Source organism: Erpetoichthys calabaricus, chromosome 1 (assembly GCF_900747795.2).
Source record: "Erpetoichthys calabaricus chromosome 1, fErpCal1.3, whole genome shotgun sequence".
Lineage (NCBI taxonomy): Eukaryota > Metazoa > Chordata > Cladistia > Polypteriformes > Polypteridae > Erpetoichthys > Erpetoichthys calabaricus.
This window is the reverse complement of record NC_041394.2, coordinates 80,117,138-80,135,752: the sequence shown is the minus strand read 5'-3', so window position 1 is coordinate 80,135,752 and position 18,615 is coordinate 80,117,138. Positions and strand designations below refer to the sequence as shown.

Below are 18,615 nucleotides of genomic sequence, written 5' to 3'. Positions count from 1 at the left end.
GACTCCCCAGGTCCAGCGCACAGGCCTTCAACAGTCGTGGCGATACTCCATCTGGACCCGCTGCTTTGCTGCAATTTTCATAATATATAATACTTTTCTAGGGATCATCCATAGTTAATTTGTAAATCATGGCTTAATAAAAACAATTTTATATGACAAAAGAATTTTAAAAAATAACCTTATCAGTAACCACAATGACAAACTACAACAATGACTCTTATTTTTAGGGTCAAAGTGTTTATTTGTTAACATACAAATAAAACAAAATAAAAACTGCTTTGTTGTGTTCCTTTCTCGTTTAACTAAAATCAAACAAAATATTTATCCTAACATATCTCAAAATGGCCAATGTAAATGATTTAAGAGGACACACATGTTAAACATTAAAAAATGTATCATACATGTAAACAAGGCAGGGGAAAGTTGAGGACCAAACTCAGAGTACACAAGTCATAAAAAAAGTTTAAAAAGTACTGTAACAAGACAACTTTTTTTCTTTAACGTTTCAATACAAAGAGCATCCTGACTGCATTGCAGTCTATAAAAAACAGAATTATTAAAGCATGGCAAAGTTTTCCTTTATGACAAAACCTGCAATCTGCAAATCCAACACTATTTCTATATACACAATATATACTATATACACACACAGTATTATATATACTGTACATACCGGTATCATTTTTATAATAAACACAATAGCAGACAAAAGAAACGGATATGGTATTTCCTGAATTTTTGGGTATTTTTTTAACCAGACTTTTTTGCATAAAAAATGAGATACGATAAAAATAATTAAATGTAACACCAGATCCATACCATACATGACAGGCCAGACTGGCAATTTCTACATCAGACACCATCAGAAACATACAATATTAAAACTTTCATATCAAAACCCTATATAGATGATAAACATACACACCCTAAATTAATTCTTGCTATTGAGAGCAGGGAAGTATGTGCATATTTGATTTTAAGCTTCCATACATTTATTTTGATGACCAGCTCATTTAAAATTTCCATATCTGACAGATTGTACTACCTACAAACATATGCAAACAAAGGTATGATGTCTGACTATTGCCTTAACACACTACTTTTCACACTTTAAAGGATACAGCACATGATTTTTCTTATTGAAATAAGTGTTTCATTGAGCATGTTTAACACTTTATATTAATACTGAGCAATTTATCCAATGAAATTTCAAATGTCACTAAACAGCAAAATAACTAAAAGCTGTGATGCATAAGTAGACTAAGAAGAAATAGTCACATACAAATACATACACTAAAACCTTCCTTTTCTTACAAATTACAATTATATTTCTTTAATTTTCTTCCTACAAGAATGATGCTTTACGTAAATTAAGTAACTTCTAAATTTGGAGTGAAGAGACTATGAGAAAAGAAATGAAAATTGATACAAAAGCAAAATGTGGGTAACAGCATTTTTCTAATGAGGAGGAAACATCTCTAAGAGTTTCAACCTGAGAGTTCCAAAGATAAGCACAACAGACTTATACATTTTCTGCTTCCACGATACTAAGAAAATTATCACAATAAGGTGCAACCTCAACCTTCATTGAACCTAAATGTATTATGTACTCAGATTTCCCTTAATCACTACAGGCAAGAAGGAAACATAGAAGAAAAAAAAAAAAGTACAGTGTTATGCACTTAAACATCTTTAAGAAATAACTGCACAGTCTAAGACTGTATAATAAAAAGAAAGGTTGACTTATGAAATATAACACATTAATAATAAAAAAAAAAAAAAGCAGAAAATGTCATGGTATCTTTTCCAAGAATGAAAAATAAAATGCAGACATCCACAAAAGGCCTTTGTAAGAAGAAAAATAAAATCTAGATTTCTGTCCATTCTGAAGAAACACTTGTAAAAATTAATAAAGAGCTGGCAGAAGTATAATGTTATCATTCTTGTTAACTCTCCCAAGAGATTTAGGTCTTTTCTTTATTGAAAGTTTTAGACTTGTGCATATAAATACAAAGTGGCACTTGAAAACTAATAAAGTTTAAGAAAATTTATGTATGGCTGCTATTAGAAAGATAATCAGAAAGCTTTCAAATTTGCAGACAGCAAAAAAAAAAATCTCTATTTTACATTTTAAATGTAGCACCAAACAGGAAAGATGAAAATTTCTAGATACTACTTCATATCGCAGCAACTTGTTCTTAAACTTAAGACAGTTAAATACAGCATGATACAGTACATTTTCACATTTATTATAAAGTTGTTTTTTAATGGTATTGTGCTTTTCTTAAAACTTAATTTGTAAAAAGCAACCAAAATGACAAACAAATATGCTCACTGTAGTCAATAGAGCCATTTAATATTGTGTGCCTTAAAAATATTTATTTTTTGTTTAGCACCACTCATTCAAGTGAAGTTTAACCAACCTACACATTTCTAAATAATAACATCAGTTTCAGGGTGTTATACCGTACAAAAGGGCTATTTTTAATGAGCATGCCCTGCTTTAGAATGTTTGCTGCTTTCAAGTCAAACATTTTACAACAAACTATGTACAGTACCTCAAGATCAGCTGCTGGACCTTCCCTACAGTTTAGATGGGAACCTCAATGACCCTTGATGTTTTTCTTTGAGTCCCAGAATAAAATTCTCTGGATGCGGAGATCACGAGGTAGCCAAGATGTTGGGGAAGGATTGTCAGTCACAAAGAGGAAAGTTTACAGATAGGCAGTAAAGCAAAACTTCACCGACATTTGACACTTACAGTACATAGATGTATAGTGTTGAAAAGGCAAACATGAGAGGTAGTGAGGGTGTTTTTACATTTCTTAAGTAATTCCAGAAAATAGATCTAAGATCGGAAGTGGCTAAGAGTCTGTAAACAAACTGGGTATCAGTTATCCTTTTTGCTCGAGCAGTTTTACTTCTTGAAAAGCACATGCTGTAGGCTGCTGTAGAGTGACAAAGTAAAGCTAGGTTTAAAACTCACAAATATACAGAAATACTATTAGCGGAGTAGAAACAAAGTGGATAAGGGAAGTAATGTAGACCAACCATTGGCCAGTAGCATGTCAAGATTAAAAAAGATGGGAGACAATACAGTATATATTCCTCATAAATATTCCATGCAGAGAGGAAATTTAAATATGAACTACGAAAATGGTTCAGAGAAAAAAAAATCACCTAAAGCTGTATGGCATTCAACATTTTGCACACACCAACAATAATGCTGGGAACAATTTAATGTAATTTAATGTAAAGGATGATTTAAAAAAATGGATGAATACAAAGAAAAACAGGGAGCTCCTCCCTCAATGGCAGCAGCCCCCGCAATGTCCACCACCATGAGAATGTTGACCCTCTCCATATTTTGTTCTTCGACTCAGAATCTCATAAGAGCATTCATCGCCACAGCATCCAGACATGCTCGGTGATGAGTCATCAATTTCAAACCTATTGCAATAAAAGACAAGATAATGAAATGTACAGCAGTGGGTTAATTGGATTAAGATAATATACAGCTGTCAAATGTTTATCCAAAGACAATAGTAGTAATTCCACATAAAATGCTTTGTTTAACAAAAAAAAGGCATTGTAAAATTACAATATTCACAGCAAACACTGTATTCAAAGCAGTAAAGACCTAACACAACGGGCAAATAATAATAATGTAAACTGCTCAGTGTACCCCTTAAATTACTGGGAAAAACTAACCCTATGATGACCTTGTCACAATGTGATATGCAGTTCCACAATCTTAAATTATATAATTTGTAATGTCCTTCTGTTTCTTCTGTGATCAATTAATTAGTTACGCTTAGGCATAAAAATGAAAAATTATATGTAACACATTGGTCATGCAAGTATCCATATCAATAAAGAAAAAAGTTTGGCATTCACAATTTTGCTGGCTCAGTCAGAGACATTTGTTTTTTTTTTTTTTTTTAAAACAAGGTAAGATGCCCAGCGGCGGCACGGTGGCGCAGTGGGTAGCGCTGCTGCCTCGCAGTTGGGAGACCTGCGGACCCGGGTTCGCTTACCGGGTCCTCCCTGCGTGGAGTTTGCATGTTCTCCCCGTGTCTGCGTGGGTTTCCTCCGGGCGCTCCGGTTTCCTCCCACAATCCAAAGACATGCAGGCTAGGTGGATTGGCGATTCTAAATTGGCCCTAGTGTGTGCTTGGTGTGTGGGTGTGTTTGTGTGTGTCCTGCGGTGGGTTGGCACCCTGCCCAGGATTGGTTCCCTGCCTTGTGCCCTGTGTTGGCTGGGATTGGCTCCAGCAGACCCCCGTGACCCTGTGTTCGGATTCAGCGGGTTGGAAAATGGATGGATGGAAGATGCCCAGCAGACTCATGTTATTATGTACTGTAGCATTGTTGCCAAGTGGCACAATGGATGGATTCACTTCTCTTTCCATGGTGGAGGTGGCTTATCTTTATATAAAACCCTTTTGCTGCACTAATTGGAAAAAACACATGAACTGTGTAGAGCTGCTGATTGCAGAGGCGCTCCTGCTATTGATGACGTAATGCCAGTTCATTCTTTTGGTGACTTATCCCTGTCTGATATAACTTGTCCACCGTCATTGCAGTATTAAGCTTACAGTACATACATATTCACCTGTCCCTGAATAAAGTGTAATGACTATTGAAATTCTTTTATTTTTAAAGTACCCTAATGTAATCAAATATTTGTCCCATGCAAGTTCATAGACAAGTTTTTAATACATCCGGATCTTACCTTCATAATTGTGGATGTAGCTTGAAACATGCAGTTTGAAGCCCTTCTCCTTTTTAGCTCCCAACATTTGGCACAATGTTTGAATAATACGACTTACGTCGTTTACTGCAAGTCTGGGCATATCTTGAAGCGATCGGGTGAAAAACACCATAGCTAGTCCATTTTGATATCAGTGCCGGAAATGCAGCCACTGGCTGACACGGATTCCGGAATAGCCTATTGCCAACTTCCTTACTTAACAGGTATTCGTTTAGAGTAGTCTTGTGCATTTAAATAAATGTTGACATAATCCACCAGACCTTTAATTAGATTTTTAATTTACAGCTTATTGCAGAATTATGTTTCATCAATCTCCATTTATCTTTCTTTTTATACCATCTTAATTTTCTAAAGTCACTGAAAGGTGAAATATTCTCAATAAGAACCAGCCAAAGAGGAGACAACAATCTCTTCCCAATCTAATTTAATTATGGTATAAAGAAATTAGGTAATGAGATAAGCTAATCAGTAATAAAATAAAAATCAGACAATACAATGAGCAGGTTTACTTTATGCAACATTTTACAATGCACTTAACATTAATATACAAAATATCTGTAAATGCAGTCTTAATTTCTGAATTGTCAGAAGGCATGAACAAAACCAATAATTAAAAATAAATGAAATGAAAAATACTTACTGCAAAGCTTCCCTGAAGAACTGATAAGCACCATGATTGTGTTTGAATACTGTTAACATCACCTTCTTCATCTGAGTACTACAAATTAAGCATTAAGCAAATTAAAAAAAATATATATTTGCAGGAAAATATACTGTACAATTAATAATCTAGAAAATAAACTTTGCAAAATTGCCTAGACTGTCTATGCTTATTTAGTGCATCACAATACATATTTCCATCCTCCACCCGCTTTCATCAGCTGCTACAGATGTTTAATAAAAATGAGTTTGAACTACTAATGAAAATGTGATTTGATTAACCACAAAGAAAGCAGCTGCAAAGCTGTTTTTTCACATTTTTCTACCAAATCCTTAAATAAAAAATATAACTAATGGCAATGCTATCACTATTAACTGTTTTATAATGATTTAAAGCATTAAATTCTAGACAGATATGCTGTAAATCCTGAAAACTTGTAAAATTAATAAATAAATAAGAAAAAAAACAAGCTGGCTGTTCTTGATATAGAACTGTGCATTAAGCAGTTCTGAGTCCTAAACTTTTTGGGGGTTAATGTACAGTATATATACACGTGTCAGAAATTAATTACAAATCCAAAATCTAAGGCCATATAAAGCAAGTAAAACATGGAAAACGTACATGGCTACTGCAGACAATTGTAGAAGTCACTCTATTCTCTCCAAATGCTTCTCCAGGCCTAACACAATTTCATGATAATTTGAAACAAATCTGGTGCAATTAAGTATAATAAATATTAAAGTAGAATAAATATAAATAAAAATTCTCTTTGCATCATGAAGTTCAATGCAAGTCCTAATGTGGTGATCAGCAAAACACAAACCTAAATTATAAACTTACACTGAAAATAATAGTGGGGATAAGGTGACAGCACCGATCAAAACATGGAGCATTTCTATTTAGTTATTATCATGGCTTCTTTATGGAATCGAAGTATTTTTTACTTTGTGATTCTCAACCTTTCATGCTTGAATGAAAGTCAATTATTAAAATGTATCCCAACTTTTAATATTAATAAAAAGCACCCATTTGTTTTATATTTACTGGCTTGTTACAATGCATAGCTTTTATTGCTTGAAATTACATACATATCTCCATTATGTTGCAGCAATTTTAACAGTTAAATTTTACACTGTAGTTGTACTGAAGAATAGAAGACATTAGTGTCACTTTGAAGTTTCAATAAAGTCACTTCTTATTTCCAATCTTGATTTTGGGATAACTTTAAATTCAGATGACTACTTTCATCATATATCATTTCAAAATTTTACAAAATAAGGAAATATATGGTACCTTTCCTTTTCTTTTACACTCCACTATTTAGTATGTGCAGAAATCTGCCTACACAAAAGCAGAACACCTACAAGTTTTAGGCTTCAATAGAAGTGTAAAAAATGGCCCAATACATTGCTCAAATATTTTCTCAAGATTTTCTGGTATCTGCTGGTATAATTAGAACAAATCATATCAAACTGTGGCAAACATATAGCTGTGACTGCATATCAGATGCAACATTGTCATATTTTCTATAAAAATAAAAAACAATGTTAGAACAATAGTACTTGCATGACCTGATAAAACAACTAATTATATACTACCAATCACTACAATGAAATCTGATGACATTATCTGAGCACATTCAATGATGTACACTTTATTTTTCCAACACTCTACTTCCAAATAACTCCAAGATTTTGAGGACTTGTCCAACACCTCAACTTTTCTTATTTTTTTTTTTTAACAAGGTATATTCCATTCCCAAACTCCCACCCCAAAATTCCAAGGAATAACCTGAACATGGGCTAAGGAATAAAGAAACATATTTGCTGATCCTTCATAAAAGCCATATTCATTGTCTACTTACCTGTTAGCGATAAGCTGTAGTATCTGAATCAAGAACTTTCCAAGACCTTTTCTTCGTGCATTACTCTCTAACTGGACCTCATAACTATAAACAAAACAAGACATATTTATTCACAAAAAGGATGTTATTAATAGTTATAAAGTACTTAACATCATTCAACATTTTTTAACCTACAGTATAACAGTTCTGAAAACAAGGTACATTTTATTTAATATTAATAAAGCTACCCCATTATTGTAAGTGCTGCTTATTTATGTTGATTTACTGATACTTCCCCAGAGAAAAGCTTGAAATGGGGACTGAATCTGAAAAAAGGTGCCATAACGAGATAAAGGATTGATCATATGGTAAGAAGACTGTTGTAGGTATTTGCATTTCTGTCTGTTGTCTAAGGACCCCTTGATACCAAAACAAAAACAATGACCCAATGTTTAGGGCAAACTGATGTATTTCTGAAAAAAATCACATGCATATTCTGAATATTTCTAAACAAATCACCTGACTTCAAAGCCAGTAACAGTTCTTTTTGAAATGTTTAAATTCAATTTACAGTTTTATAACATGTACTTTCAGGTAAATAGCCCTATTAAATATTTTAAAAAAATGTACAGAGAATAATTCAGTCACATGAATCTAAATGCTATAAAATAGACTAAACATTTTCTATTCATAATTACAATAAAACTGTGTCTTGCTCAGTAATGTCAGGATGTGTGGGGTAAAAGATAAAAGTCTCATTGAGTAATTTGTAATAAAAAAATTCTTTTAATCGAAGGTGTTCCATAGTGCAATTAAATGGCCAAAAAAAAATTTTCTTAAATTAAACGAAAATAAAAATAAAAGCTGAGTGAAAAGCAAAAACTAAACTGAAATTAATACTTCATAATTGAAAACCAAATTAAATAGAAACAGCTGCCTACTGTTGACAAATGTTCCCTGTAAGGTGCATGCATGTGGAGTTGCGTACATGCACAATTAACTTTAAGCACATAACATTTTCCAGTAGGATACAAACAAGTCAGGAGCTCCCTTTTCTTGTCCCAGAAATCAATAATTAAAACTTGACATGGAAAGCCCATAGATTTATCATTTAAAAGTTAACATTTAGGTGGCCTGATTAGTTTGTCTTATGCCCACCCATCATAAACATTATTCATGCAACGTTTGGTGACTCTTTTCTCTAAAGTATCCTTGGTTTATGAAACACATAAATAACCCTGTTTTAAAGACATGAATGTCCTTAGAGCTGGTGGTTTAGGATGAATTAAGATTCATCATCAGTTTAACAAAATTTGTAACAAATAGTACATTCTGCATGTCATTGCAAGATGTTACATTAAAAGGCAAAATACATTCACCCACTCATTAGCTGAACTTGTTGCATATTGTAATTTTGGGCCACAGAGCAGGTATAAAATGGTGGGAAACTATGGAGCTACTCAGAGAAAGTTCTGACCACACAGCCTGTGACTGATTAAGATTAAATTCAGCTTCCTAGAGTTTTACAGCAGGAGTTCCAACCACTGTACCATCTAGTAAAATGTATTAGTTCATAAAATGTAATCATTTCAAATATCACTCTAAAACATTGTAAGTTAAAAAGGAGACCTTAGCTCTAAAGTTATGTTCAGGTTGTTCAAGCATATTCTGAAAATGCATCAGTCGAGTTTTCATACTGCAAATTAGCCACGCACCAATATAAAACTTCCTCTCCACACTCCACGTCAAAGCGAAAATGTGAGAAAGCAACAGGAGAATTGTCTGTGTCAAAAGCAATGAGGTACCAGGCACGATCATCTGTCATTTCTTCTTTCTTTTCTCTGTCTTTCCAGCCCCATTCACTCTGCTCATAACTTCAAAAAAAAAAAAAAAAAAGTTTTCAGTTCTTCACTTTCCTACAAGGGAAAAACACTACAAAACAAATACATTAGTAACTGAGGCTGATCGTAAAATTTACTCTATTACATTAAACGAGTCTTTAAAAACCCACCCAACATGCTGGCTTGTTTTACATGATAAAAAAAAACACATCAATTTATTAGAAAATTTTACAATATTTCCCTTCAAAACCAATAAAAATGCAAAGAATGCTATACAAAAAGTTATTCAGTCTTTCAAAATTTCATTAATTATCCATCCATTTTCTAAATCACATACTGAGATCAGGGTCACATGAAGCCAAAAGATATCAATGACCAGTCCACTGCAATACACATTTATTGCCACACTCAAAATACTCCGGGCCCATTTAGAATTGAATATCAACCTAATAATCACATCTTTGAGATGTGTGGGCTAAACCTCACGTAGATAAGGGCACAGCACACAGATTCCACACAGACACTGACTAAGCTTGGAATGTGAAGCAGTGAGGCAGTAGTAATTAAAATGGTGCCATTATGTGCAGCTCTACTTGTATTATGTGTCTACTAAATCTGTTGTGTACCTACTGCATTTCCTGATTTTATTGACACAGTACTACTTTAAACCTTTAAAATTTCTAAGAATCTACTAAAAAAAAAACCTTTCATTGTATCTAACAATATTTGCCATCATGATCACCAGGTACTGTAATTCATTTAACTATATAACATGATTTAAAAATTATCCTGATGCTCAAGTAAAAACAGTAGAATTAATATATGACCTACTCATCTCATATTCCTGTTTCCTTGTTTACTTTTATAATGTAGTTTTTAGGAAATTATTTTAGATTTTCATCAAAAAAGCACAGTTTACTCCAATAGGATTAGCAGTATCGACTCAATGAACCAGTATAAATTACATAAAATCTAAATTAGTTGATAGTTTTATCCCCAAAATGTATACAGTTCCCCTTATAAATTACCCTGTATATCCTATATACAGCACCACACATCTTAAAACAAAACACAATAATAACAGTTTATGCCTCTTAATTGCAACTTGATTGGTAAAAGCTAATGTGATACAGACTACAATTTCTTCAATAGTTTTTACACTTTCCAAAGAACTATCCTATGGATGTATATTCAAAATATTAAAATCTTGCTGTTAAATATGTCAAAGCAGCTTTAGATTTTTTGTACATAATAAAAGGTATGCAATGGCAATTATTCTGTAACTAACATGTTATAGTTACAGTACATGTTATAGTTATATATAGTTATTAAGCAGATATATATACACGAGACAAAGAGCCCGTTTCGACAAGGTAAGATGAAACGGGCACGAGTTTGTGTCAGCAGTGTATGAAGAACAAATGATAAGTAACGAAGAAGTTGTTTTGTAATGATTGTAGTCCGCTTTACTCATTACTGTACAGGCTTGTACTGTTTATTGATGAATTTTCCAGGCCTATAGTATAATATTGAATGGTGAATGTTCCAGTACAATATGTAATAGTAATAAGTATAAGCACCACAAACCTGATACAGGTGTATTGAATGAATGTGTAATTGAATCAGAATGTGTAATTAGGCCTCGAGCTGTAGTCGAAATCGCCTTTCAGGCCTCTAGAGCTTTAATCGAAGTCGCCTTTCTCTTTGAATTTTTGTGGCCATAAATCCGCCGCCTGCCGCGATAATGGGGTTGGATGTCGGTCTCGTAAGGTTTTTCGGGCAGCTGCGCAGAAGGCGACTGCACATTTGGCTTCGGACGGACGTGAGTGAGTGAGTAGGCAGGTGAATTATGTATTAAGATATATATATAGTTATAGTTAGTATATATATTCTGTAACTAACCTGTTATAGTTAGTAAAATGTACTATATTCATGTGCAAATTGTTGTTTTCAACAAATATACAAACAAAGACAAGCAGTACTATCACAATAAGCACAAATGAAACTTGAACGACTATGCAATCAAATATTGAATTTTTGACATTTTTAAGTCTTATGGCCTGGAATTGTTATACATTCCAAACTGGGGGAAATGTATTTATGAGTCACATATTATTCCTCAATGGGAAATGTCATTCAATAAGCAATCCAATAGGTCACATTTTTTTTTAATTACTTATTACAGCTATAACTGTGAGTAATTGTATTTTTGTTCTGGAGTTGTACAAATGAGATACAGAAAAACAACAAAAAAGACATTAACAAACAAATATGTGTGGTACAGTGTATATAACCAAATAATGGATATGCAGTGCATCGGAGTTAATCACCTAAATATTTATTTTGACTTATAGAAAACAGTGAATAGTGTATTGTGCTAAAATTTGTTTTATACGTCCTTGTGCTTTAAGACGCTATCCAAATTATAAATGTGAATATTATTAGTAAGTTAAAGCATAATACCTTACCCCCCCCCCAATGGGATGTGAGTGTTCAAAATTACTCCTTATCACAAAACTTCGAAAAAATGTAGGTCAGTAATATAGGCATATGGAGTGTCAATTTACGCTATTTCAAAGGTTTCAAAGGCTATTTCTAACCCGCTTAATAAACAACAGGATCGTGGGGGGTGTTCTTTGCAAGTCAAGCTTGTAATTTTGGCATTTAAAATAATACTTTGCAAAGGGATCCCAAATTTAACTGTACTGAAGTAAAAATTCAGTGATAAAAATCTCTAATAATGGATACCTGCTTATTGAATGTGGCTTTATATGCCTAATTTTTTCAGACGGCTTAAGTTACTTACTGTATATCATATCATAACTGTCTTAGTATAAATTCCAACAAAAAATAAACCCCCTTTATTCACTTCGACTTGGTACAAATTGTGTACTATTTAGTAATAGATACGCATTTCATCATCTTTGCATGAGAATAGATTTATAACACAATCTTTTTCAGTAAACTGATGCTGAAGTCATTTCATCATCTTTGCATGAGAATAGATTTATAACACAATCTATTTCAATAAACTGATGCCGATGTCAAGCAATAATTACACAAACATTTTTAACTTTCCTTAAAAAGTATGGCAATCTCAAAACTGAGGCATTACTGGCATAATAGGAACATCACCTATTGCTACCACATTCCTTAAAACAAACTTTGCATACCCCAAAAGTATTTATATTGGAACTCTGTATGTAAAATCTGATGTTTGATTTGCTAAGCCATTAAAACAATATTCCAGGCTATGACAGGAAAAAGAGGACTCAAGACCCATGTTTGGGGCCTTCTTAAGAATGGGTCACACGTTTCCTAGCATATTTAATATCTTTAACTGCAGTACTTGCTGGTAATACTGTTAAAATGTGTAAACCTAAATAGAGAATGTTTCATGCAAATGTATATCAGCACAATAAATATTAGATAATTACTTTAAAAATAAGCCAACATATAAGCTTTGAATTATGATAAACATTTTTTAATTTAAAAACAAAATTACACATTACTATTATAACAGTATCAAATATTACTTATTTATGATTGTTAGAGTACAATAGGAATACGTTAGGTAATTAACTGGTTAAAATTTGCTGAACATTTAATCCATGCATTACACTAGTTTTTTAAATGTATTATTTACAGAATGGTGAACAGCTACTCATTTTGAAATTATTTCATTAAATGCTTTGAAGCACCTTCCCTTTAGACAGTTTACAAGAGACCAGAGCTCATTCAGGTAGCATCAGGTGCAAGACACTCACAAAATATGCCAATTTGTCCAAAGCTGAAAGAAAACTGCAAATTAATGATACACTTTACAAAATAATAGTCTTTAATAGTTCAGATGTAATGTAAAAATCTGAAATTCCCTTACAGTGTCTGCATGTTGTTTCTGGTTAGATCGTAGGCCCACTCCACTACACCTGGCTTCATAGAAGAGACACGCTGACATTCAATTGTCAGGTTTAACCTGCACATAAACAGAAAAAATATCTCATAGCAGAAGATAATCGATTCACACATTCACAGCTGGTTGCAATTAATCAAAACATTTTCCAAAAAAGCAATTTCTGAAGTGGCTTGAATACATTTATAGTATTTTAAAAATGAAGTATAATTTTAAGTGATTCCTGAAGTAGTGTGGATTTTTGGTTAATAAATGGCAAAGCTACTGAACTGTTTTACTGAACTGACATACAATTAATATTTTGGCTGAGGATGTATTAAAACCATTTCTTTTCCTGTATCCAAAATATAAATCTGAAGTTTCAAGTAACAATACCAATCCAACTGTTCCAAGTTATTACAAAATTTAAAAAAAAAATAGCCTATGCATATCTTCAATATACTGCCAATTCAACAAGAGATTGTTATGTAAAATGTAATCACCACAGACACTGATCAGGCCTGACTTGGAATAAACTTGATATCTACTCTCTCGTGGTATTGGAGAGAAGCAATGTACTGTTTATTGGCCAGACATGCAATTAAGAATTTCACTGTACACTGTGCATTGGCAATACTACTACTTCTAATAATAGTTTTGATTTCCGTGGCCATAGAACTGCCAGTGCACATATTTGTTTGTGAAAGGAGAAACATCAGTTATGCTGGGGTTTTGTGGAGCGCTTAAGTAAGGTACATAAAGCATGCCTCTATCCCAACCTGAATCATCAATAGAACTTTTAAATAATGATAAAATAAGAACTGTTAGTGAGATTTTAAGTTATGCAAATGTCCTCATGAGGCAGATGGAGATAAAAAGTAAGTCAAAGTTATACGTGATCAATGTGGATTTTGGCTGTGAGACAGCAGTAACTGTTGTGTATTCAAAGACTGAACAGGATTATATTAACCCTGTCTGAACCAAGTTCATCAATATCAACTGTGGAGGAAGGGAAAAAAAGCTTTTTTCTTTCCACATACGTGCATAAACACAGAGGTTTTAGAAACTATTCAGACCCATTCATTTTTTCACATTTTAGTTTGTTACAGCTTTGTGCTGTATTATTTTTTCCCTACATGAAGTAACGCTAAATACCACAGAATGAGGATTTTAGAAATGTTAGCAAATGTATTAAATAGAAAAAGCTGAAATATCATATTGACACAAGTATTCAGTCTTAATCATCTCAGGAGGCTCAAAACATGCCACAAACACACACCACACCAGTCTGCAATGATAAAATCTGGGGGTATGAATCAATATGGGGTTTTACTGTATTCTGGTATATCATTCTGGAGAATACCGAATTCTTTCGACTAGCTAAAGTTGTACCAAACTCACAATGTCTAATGTTCCTGTTCCTTATACCACTATAATCCCATCTTCTTGTCTTTTACAAGTGCAACACTTAAATCATCCACTGTTGTAACCTGTTGATTACAACAAGAGACATGTGCATGATTTGCCCTCTGTCTATAACTGTGTTCTCAAACTTCGATCCTGGAGGGCCGCAGTGGCTGCAGGTTTTCATTCTAACCCTTTTCTTAATTAGTGACCTGTTTTTGCGGCTAATTAACTTTTTTTGAATTAATTTTAACTGACTTGTTTTTTTAAGATTTGTTTCACTGAATTTTTTCATCGTTCCTCTGAATTGTTTAATTTCTTTCCTTAAATGGCACCCAAACAGAAATGAAATGTAAAGTGAGTGAGTCAACAGAAGACCAACTAAGTCAGGGCCTCAAACTCCAATCAATTTCACTCCAACCTATTGCTTAATTACAGTAAGTGCAGAGTCTTGTTGTTAATTAAACCCATTCTTTAATTCCTTGGCTTGTTGCTGCTCTCATTGTGCAATAGAATATATTTCTGAAAATGTTGATTTTCTCTTTCTAAGAATACTGTTCAAGTGTTTTGTGGACCTGAGCAGATCAACATTCCTGAGACCTTCATCTTTCTTTATTGTATGATGGATAGTTTGCTAGTCATATTTTGGCTCATTTTGTATGATGGATAGTTTGCTAGTCACATTTTGGCTCATTTTGTATCTCATTATTGTTTGGCAGCTAATTAAGGAAAAAGAAACAAAGGGTCTGAGTCTTTAAGAGTAAGTCAATTACAATTAATTCATAAGAAGTTAATAAGCAGCAAAAACAGGTCACTAATTAAGAAAATGGTTAGAATGAAAACCTGCAGCCACTGTGGCCCTCTAGGACCGGAGTTTGAGAACCCTGGTCTACACCCACCTACTACCTGGCTGACTATAGCCAATCTGGAACTGCACAGTTATGCTGGCCTCCATCAGTTTATTTTATCAATAGTCATTTGTCACCCACAAAGCACATATGCCTAACCGTTTTCATGGGTAGTGTTGATATAGTTTTGATACAATCTTGACACTATTTTATGAAAATATTTTAAGGGTTGCTGGTCCTACTCAATACACACAACAATTACCATGGTACATTCAATGGCACTGTTACAATATATCTTTAGTTTTGTACATTCTCCCTCTGAATCACACAAAGAGACACACCAGCAACTCCACACCTTTAAATAGCATTATCCACTTTCACATATATACACAACCAGCAAGCCCGCGATTCTCGAAAGAATCTCAAATCCAAGAATGGCAATCACTTTCTGTTCCCTCCGATACTTGGAGGGATGAAATATCATGGAGGGTGGGTGCATCCTGGGAAAGTTCATTTAATTAAACATACTTGTACTAAAGCGGTTTCTTTTTGGAGCTGTGACTCATCTGGTTCTGGTGTTTCAGAAGCGCATTGTAGGCGCCTTCATTTATTGTTTTTATACATGCAGTCTCTTTTTTGTTTTTCTATGACTGTGTCGTCAGCGAGAAGTCGTTTGCTGACGGCGGCAGATTCACGTGCTGAAGTGACCATGGCGGCGGATCCGGGCATGGAGGGCTACATTACTAAACGAACGTGGTATATGCGGTGGTGTGGGCGGTCACGTTCAGGCGGCTGTACAACCTGGCGTGCACGCTTTAGCTCAGGTTTAGTTTACAGGTCGTAGCCATGGTAAAGTTTTCATTTAATTAAATAAACGGGCTCATGTTTGTATTACTAATCGTTGAGCTCCTTCCATTTGGAGCCGTGACTCCTTTGCCTCTGCTGTGTCATAAGCGCGTTGTGGGCGCGTTCGTTCATTGTGTTTATCCATACGGGCTCGTTTTGTATTTCCGTTAGTTGAGCTCTTTCATTGTGGAGCCGTGACGTCTTTGCTTCTGGTGTGTCTGAAGCGCGTCGTAGGAGCCTCCGTGTATTGTTTTTATCCATGCGGTCTCATCTTTGTTGTTCTGTGGCTGTGTTGTTAGGTAGAAGTTGTTTACTGTTAGGAAGCATACTCCAACTTACACACACTGACTGCTGGCACAGTGGATTAGAGCAGGTGTAGTTTACAGGTTGTGGTGTTTGGGCGCCACGCACTGACTCTGGGAACTACGGGCTCGGTTTTGTATTACACATCGTTGAGCTCTTTCCATTTGTAGCCGTGACTCCTTTGCCTCTGCTGACACCAACTGCTGGCACAGTGGATTAGAGCAAGTTTAGTTTACAGGTTGTGTTGTTTGGGCACCACCTACAGACTCTGGGAAGCCGCTGGGTTTGACTCTGGGGCGCTGCGGCGCAGTGCGCATGCGGTGCATCCGCCGTCCATGCATAAATTAAACTGTCGTTTAGTAATATAGATAATACTAGTAAAATACACAGATCATGCGCAGGTATTGTATGAATGAAGCTAGGCCAGGAGTACCAAGAAAGTCAACCACAGAATTTGCAAGATTTAAGCCTAGTGTGATTCCTATGAATTTTCAGACTAACATATGTATAAACCCAGCTAAAAAACTGTCAGTTAAACCAAGCCAAACAATTTATGACACACGCATATAAGGACAACAGTCATAAGGGACCTGAGTAATCCCAAAGATATTGAGGCTAGCTTGTTTTACAGAACTTATTTAACTTAGAGCAGCTGTTGGAAAAGTGTCTACAAATTGGGTGAATTTTGGAAATAGGTAAACGTATTTCCATCCAAGAAAAAGAGAAAAAGCCCATGTTATACCAACACAGCCATTTGTCTCCCACATACTACTGGCCATTAGCAAAAAAAGCAATGTGCTTCAGTTACTGTGATGCTAGAGGAGGGAAGCATATGGTGCTTGATTCTCATTTTGTAGCAACTCAGCTTTGTGCTTCTTTCTGCAATAGTAAATACACAACAGTGTACATCATTGAAATCTTTCATGGTTTGAATTTACCGTAATTATTTTGAGCTTCCAATAAATAGAATTGTTTAAGGCTTGGATTTGGCATTGAGATTTAAGTATTTAAAATACATACATACTTGGCCCTTGATATAGCTGAGGATATTTTAAGAGGAAAAAAATTTAATCAGTGATTGCAGACTTATATACATAGTTTTACTGTCCCCTTATCTAGGGTGAAAGATTTAACTATGAATGCTATTGACCAAGGTATTGTCAGGTTGCCCGGGAATGAGCAATCCCATTTAATTCCTGGGATGGTTCAATTAGAAATTTCTAGGTTCACATATGTGAAAGGGACAATTGTATGAACATGATGCTATCACTAACTGAGGAGGCAATTACATGCAAAAAATCAGGTACATCTAATTAAGTAGCCATTCAGTAAGTGTGTGATTTGCCATACTTTCATATTAGCTCAAAAGACACTTTTATTAAATGTTGACTATTTAAACTGGTTTTAAAAAATATGAAAACAACGTTCAAAACACTGCTTAACAGTATTGCGATAGATAGATAGATAGATAGATAGATAGATAGATAGATAGATAGATAGATAGATAGATAGATAGATAGATAGATAAAGATAGGAGGTGCAGCATTGTTCATGATGGCACTCAACTTTGTTTTAATTCCCTCCTTTGCTACTACCTCCAGGAGGACCACAGTGTGTCCTATAACTGAGCTTGCCCTTTTAATTAGCTTCTTGATTCGGTGGACCTCTCTTGAAGTGATTTTACCAACCCAGCCCACCATGGCATAAAGTTATTGAAAATGTGAAGGATGTCACTTTCCACATTAAAGAAACACAGACTTTTAAAGAAAAAAGCCTGCTCTGTCCTTTCGTATATAGTCCCTCTGTGTTCGGAGACCAATCCAACCTGTCATTAATGTGACCTTTTACCCAGTTCGTCTCCTCTGCTTCAGTGTTACAGCTTGAAGCATGCCACTCTGACTCAGACTTGTTCCCTTCTACTAGATCTTTCACTCTGCACTGTTCACGCACAACGTACTGCTCCTTCTCATCCACACACATGCTGCTACTGCACACTGTGCTCTCCTTTTCTCCGTACTCAGCTCCAAGAAAACAAGCACAATTTCCAGCGTCTTCCACACTTTCATGATTCATGTTCAGAGTGTTAACAACGGATTAAATAATTTATGTTACCAACTTTAAAAATAAACATCAACAAGATGATGCAACGCCCTCCTAGTGGTTAACATGGACAAATTCAGAATGCATTTCAAAATATGTTGAA

At 34.6% G+C, this 18,615-nt stretch overlaps 1 protein-coding gene across 2 annotated transcripts in view; it reads right to left on the bottom strand.

The window, feature by feature from the left end:
- Positions 1–217: 217 nt before the first annotated feature.
- naa40 (N-alpha-acetyltransferase 40, NatD catalytic subunit) overlaps positions 218–18,615 on the bottom strand; it is a 35,739-nt gene continuing 17,341 nt past the window's right edge. For both annotated transcript variants that reach the window (XM_028802687.2, XM_028802677.2), the window contains 5 exons: positions 13,000–13,095; positions 8,994–9,152; positions 7,300–7,383; positions 5,415–5,492; positions 218–3,450 (listed from right to left, as the gene is read on the bottom strand). In XM_028802687.2, coding sequence (XP_028658520.1) covers positions 3,309–3,450; positions 5,415–5,492; positions 7,300–7,383; positions 8,994–9,152; positions 13,000–13,095 — 559 coding nt within the window. In that variant the 3' untranslated portion in view covers positions 218–3,308. The remainder of the gene's footprint in view (positions 3,451–5,414; positions 5,493–7,299; positions 7,384–8,993; positions 9,153–12,999; positions 13,096–18,615) is intronic.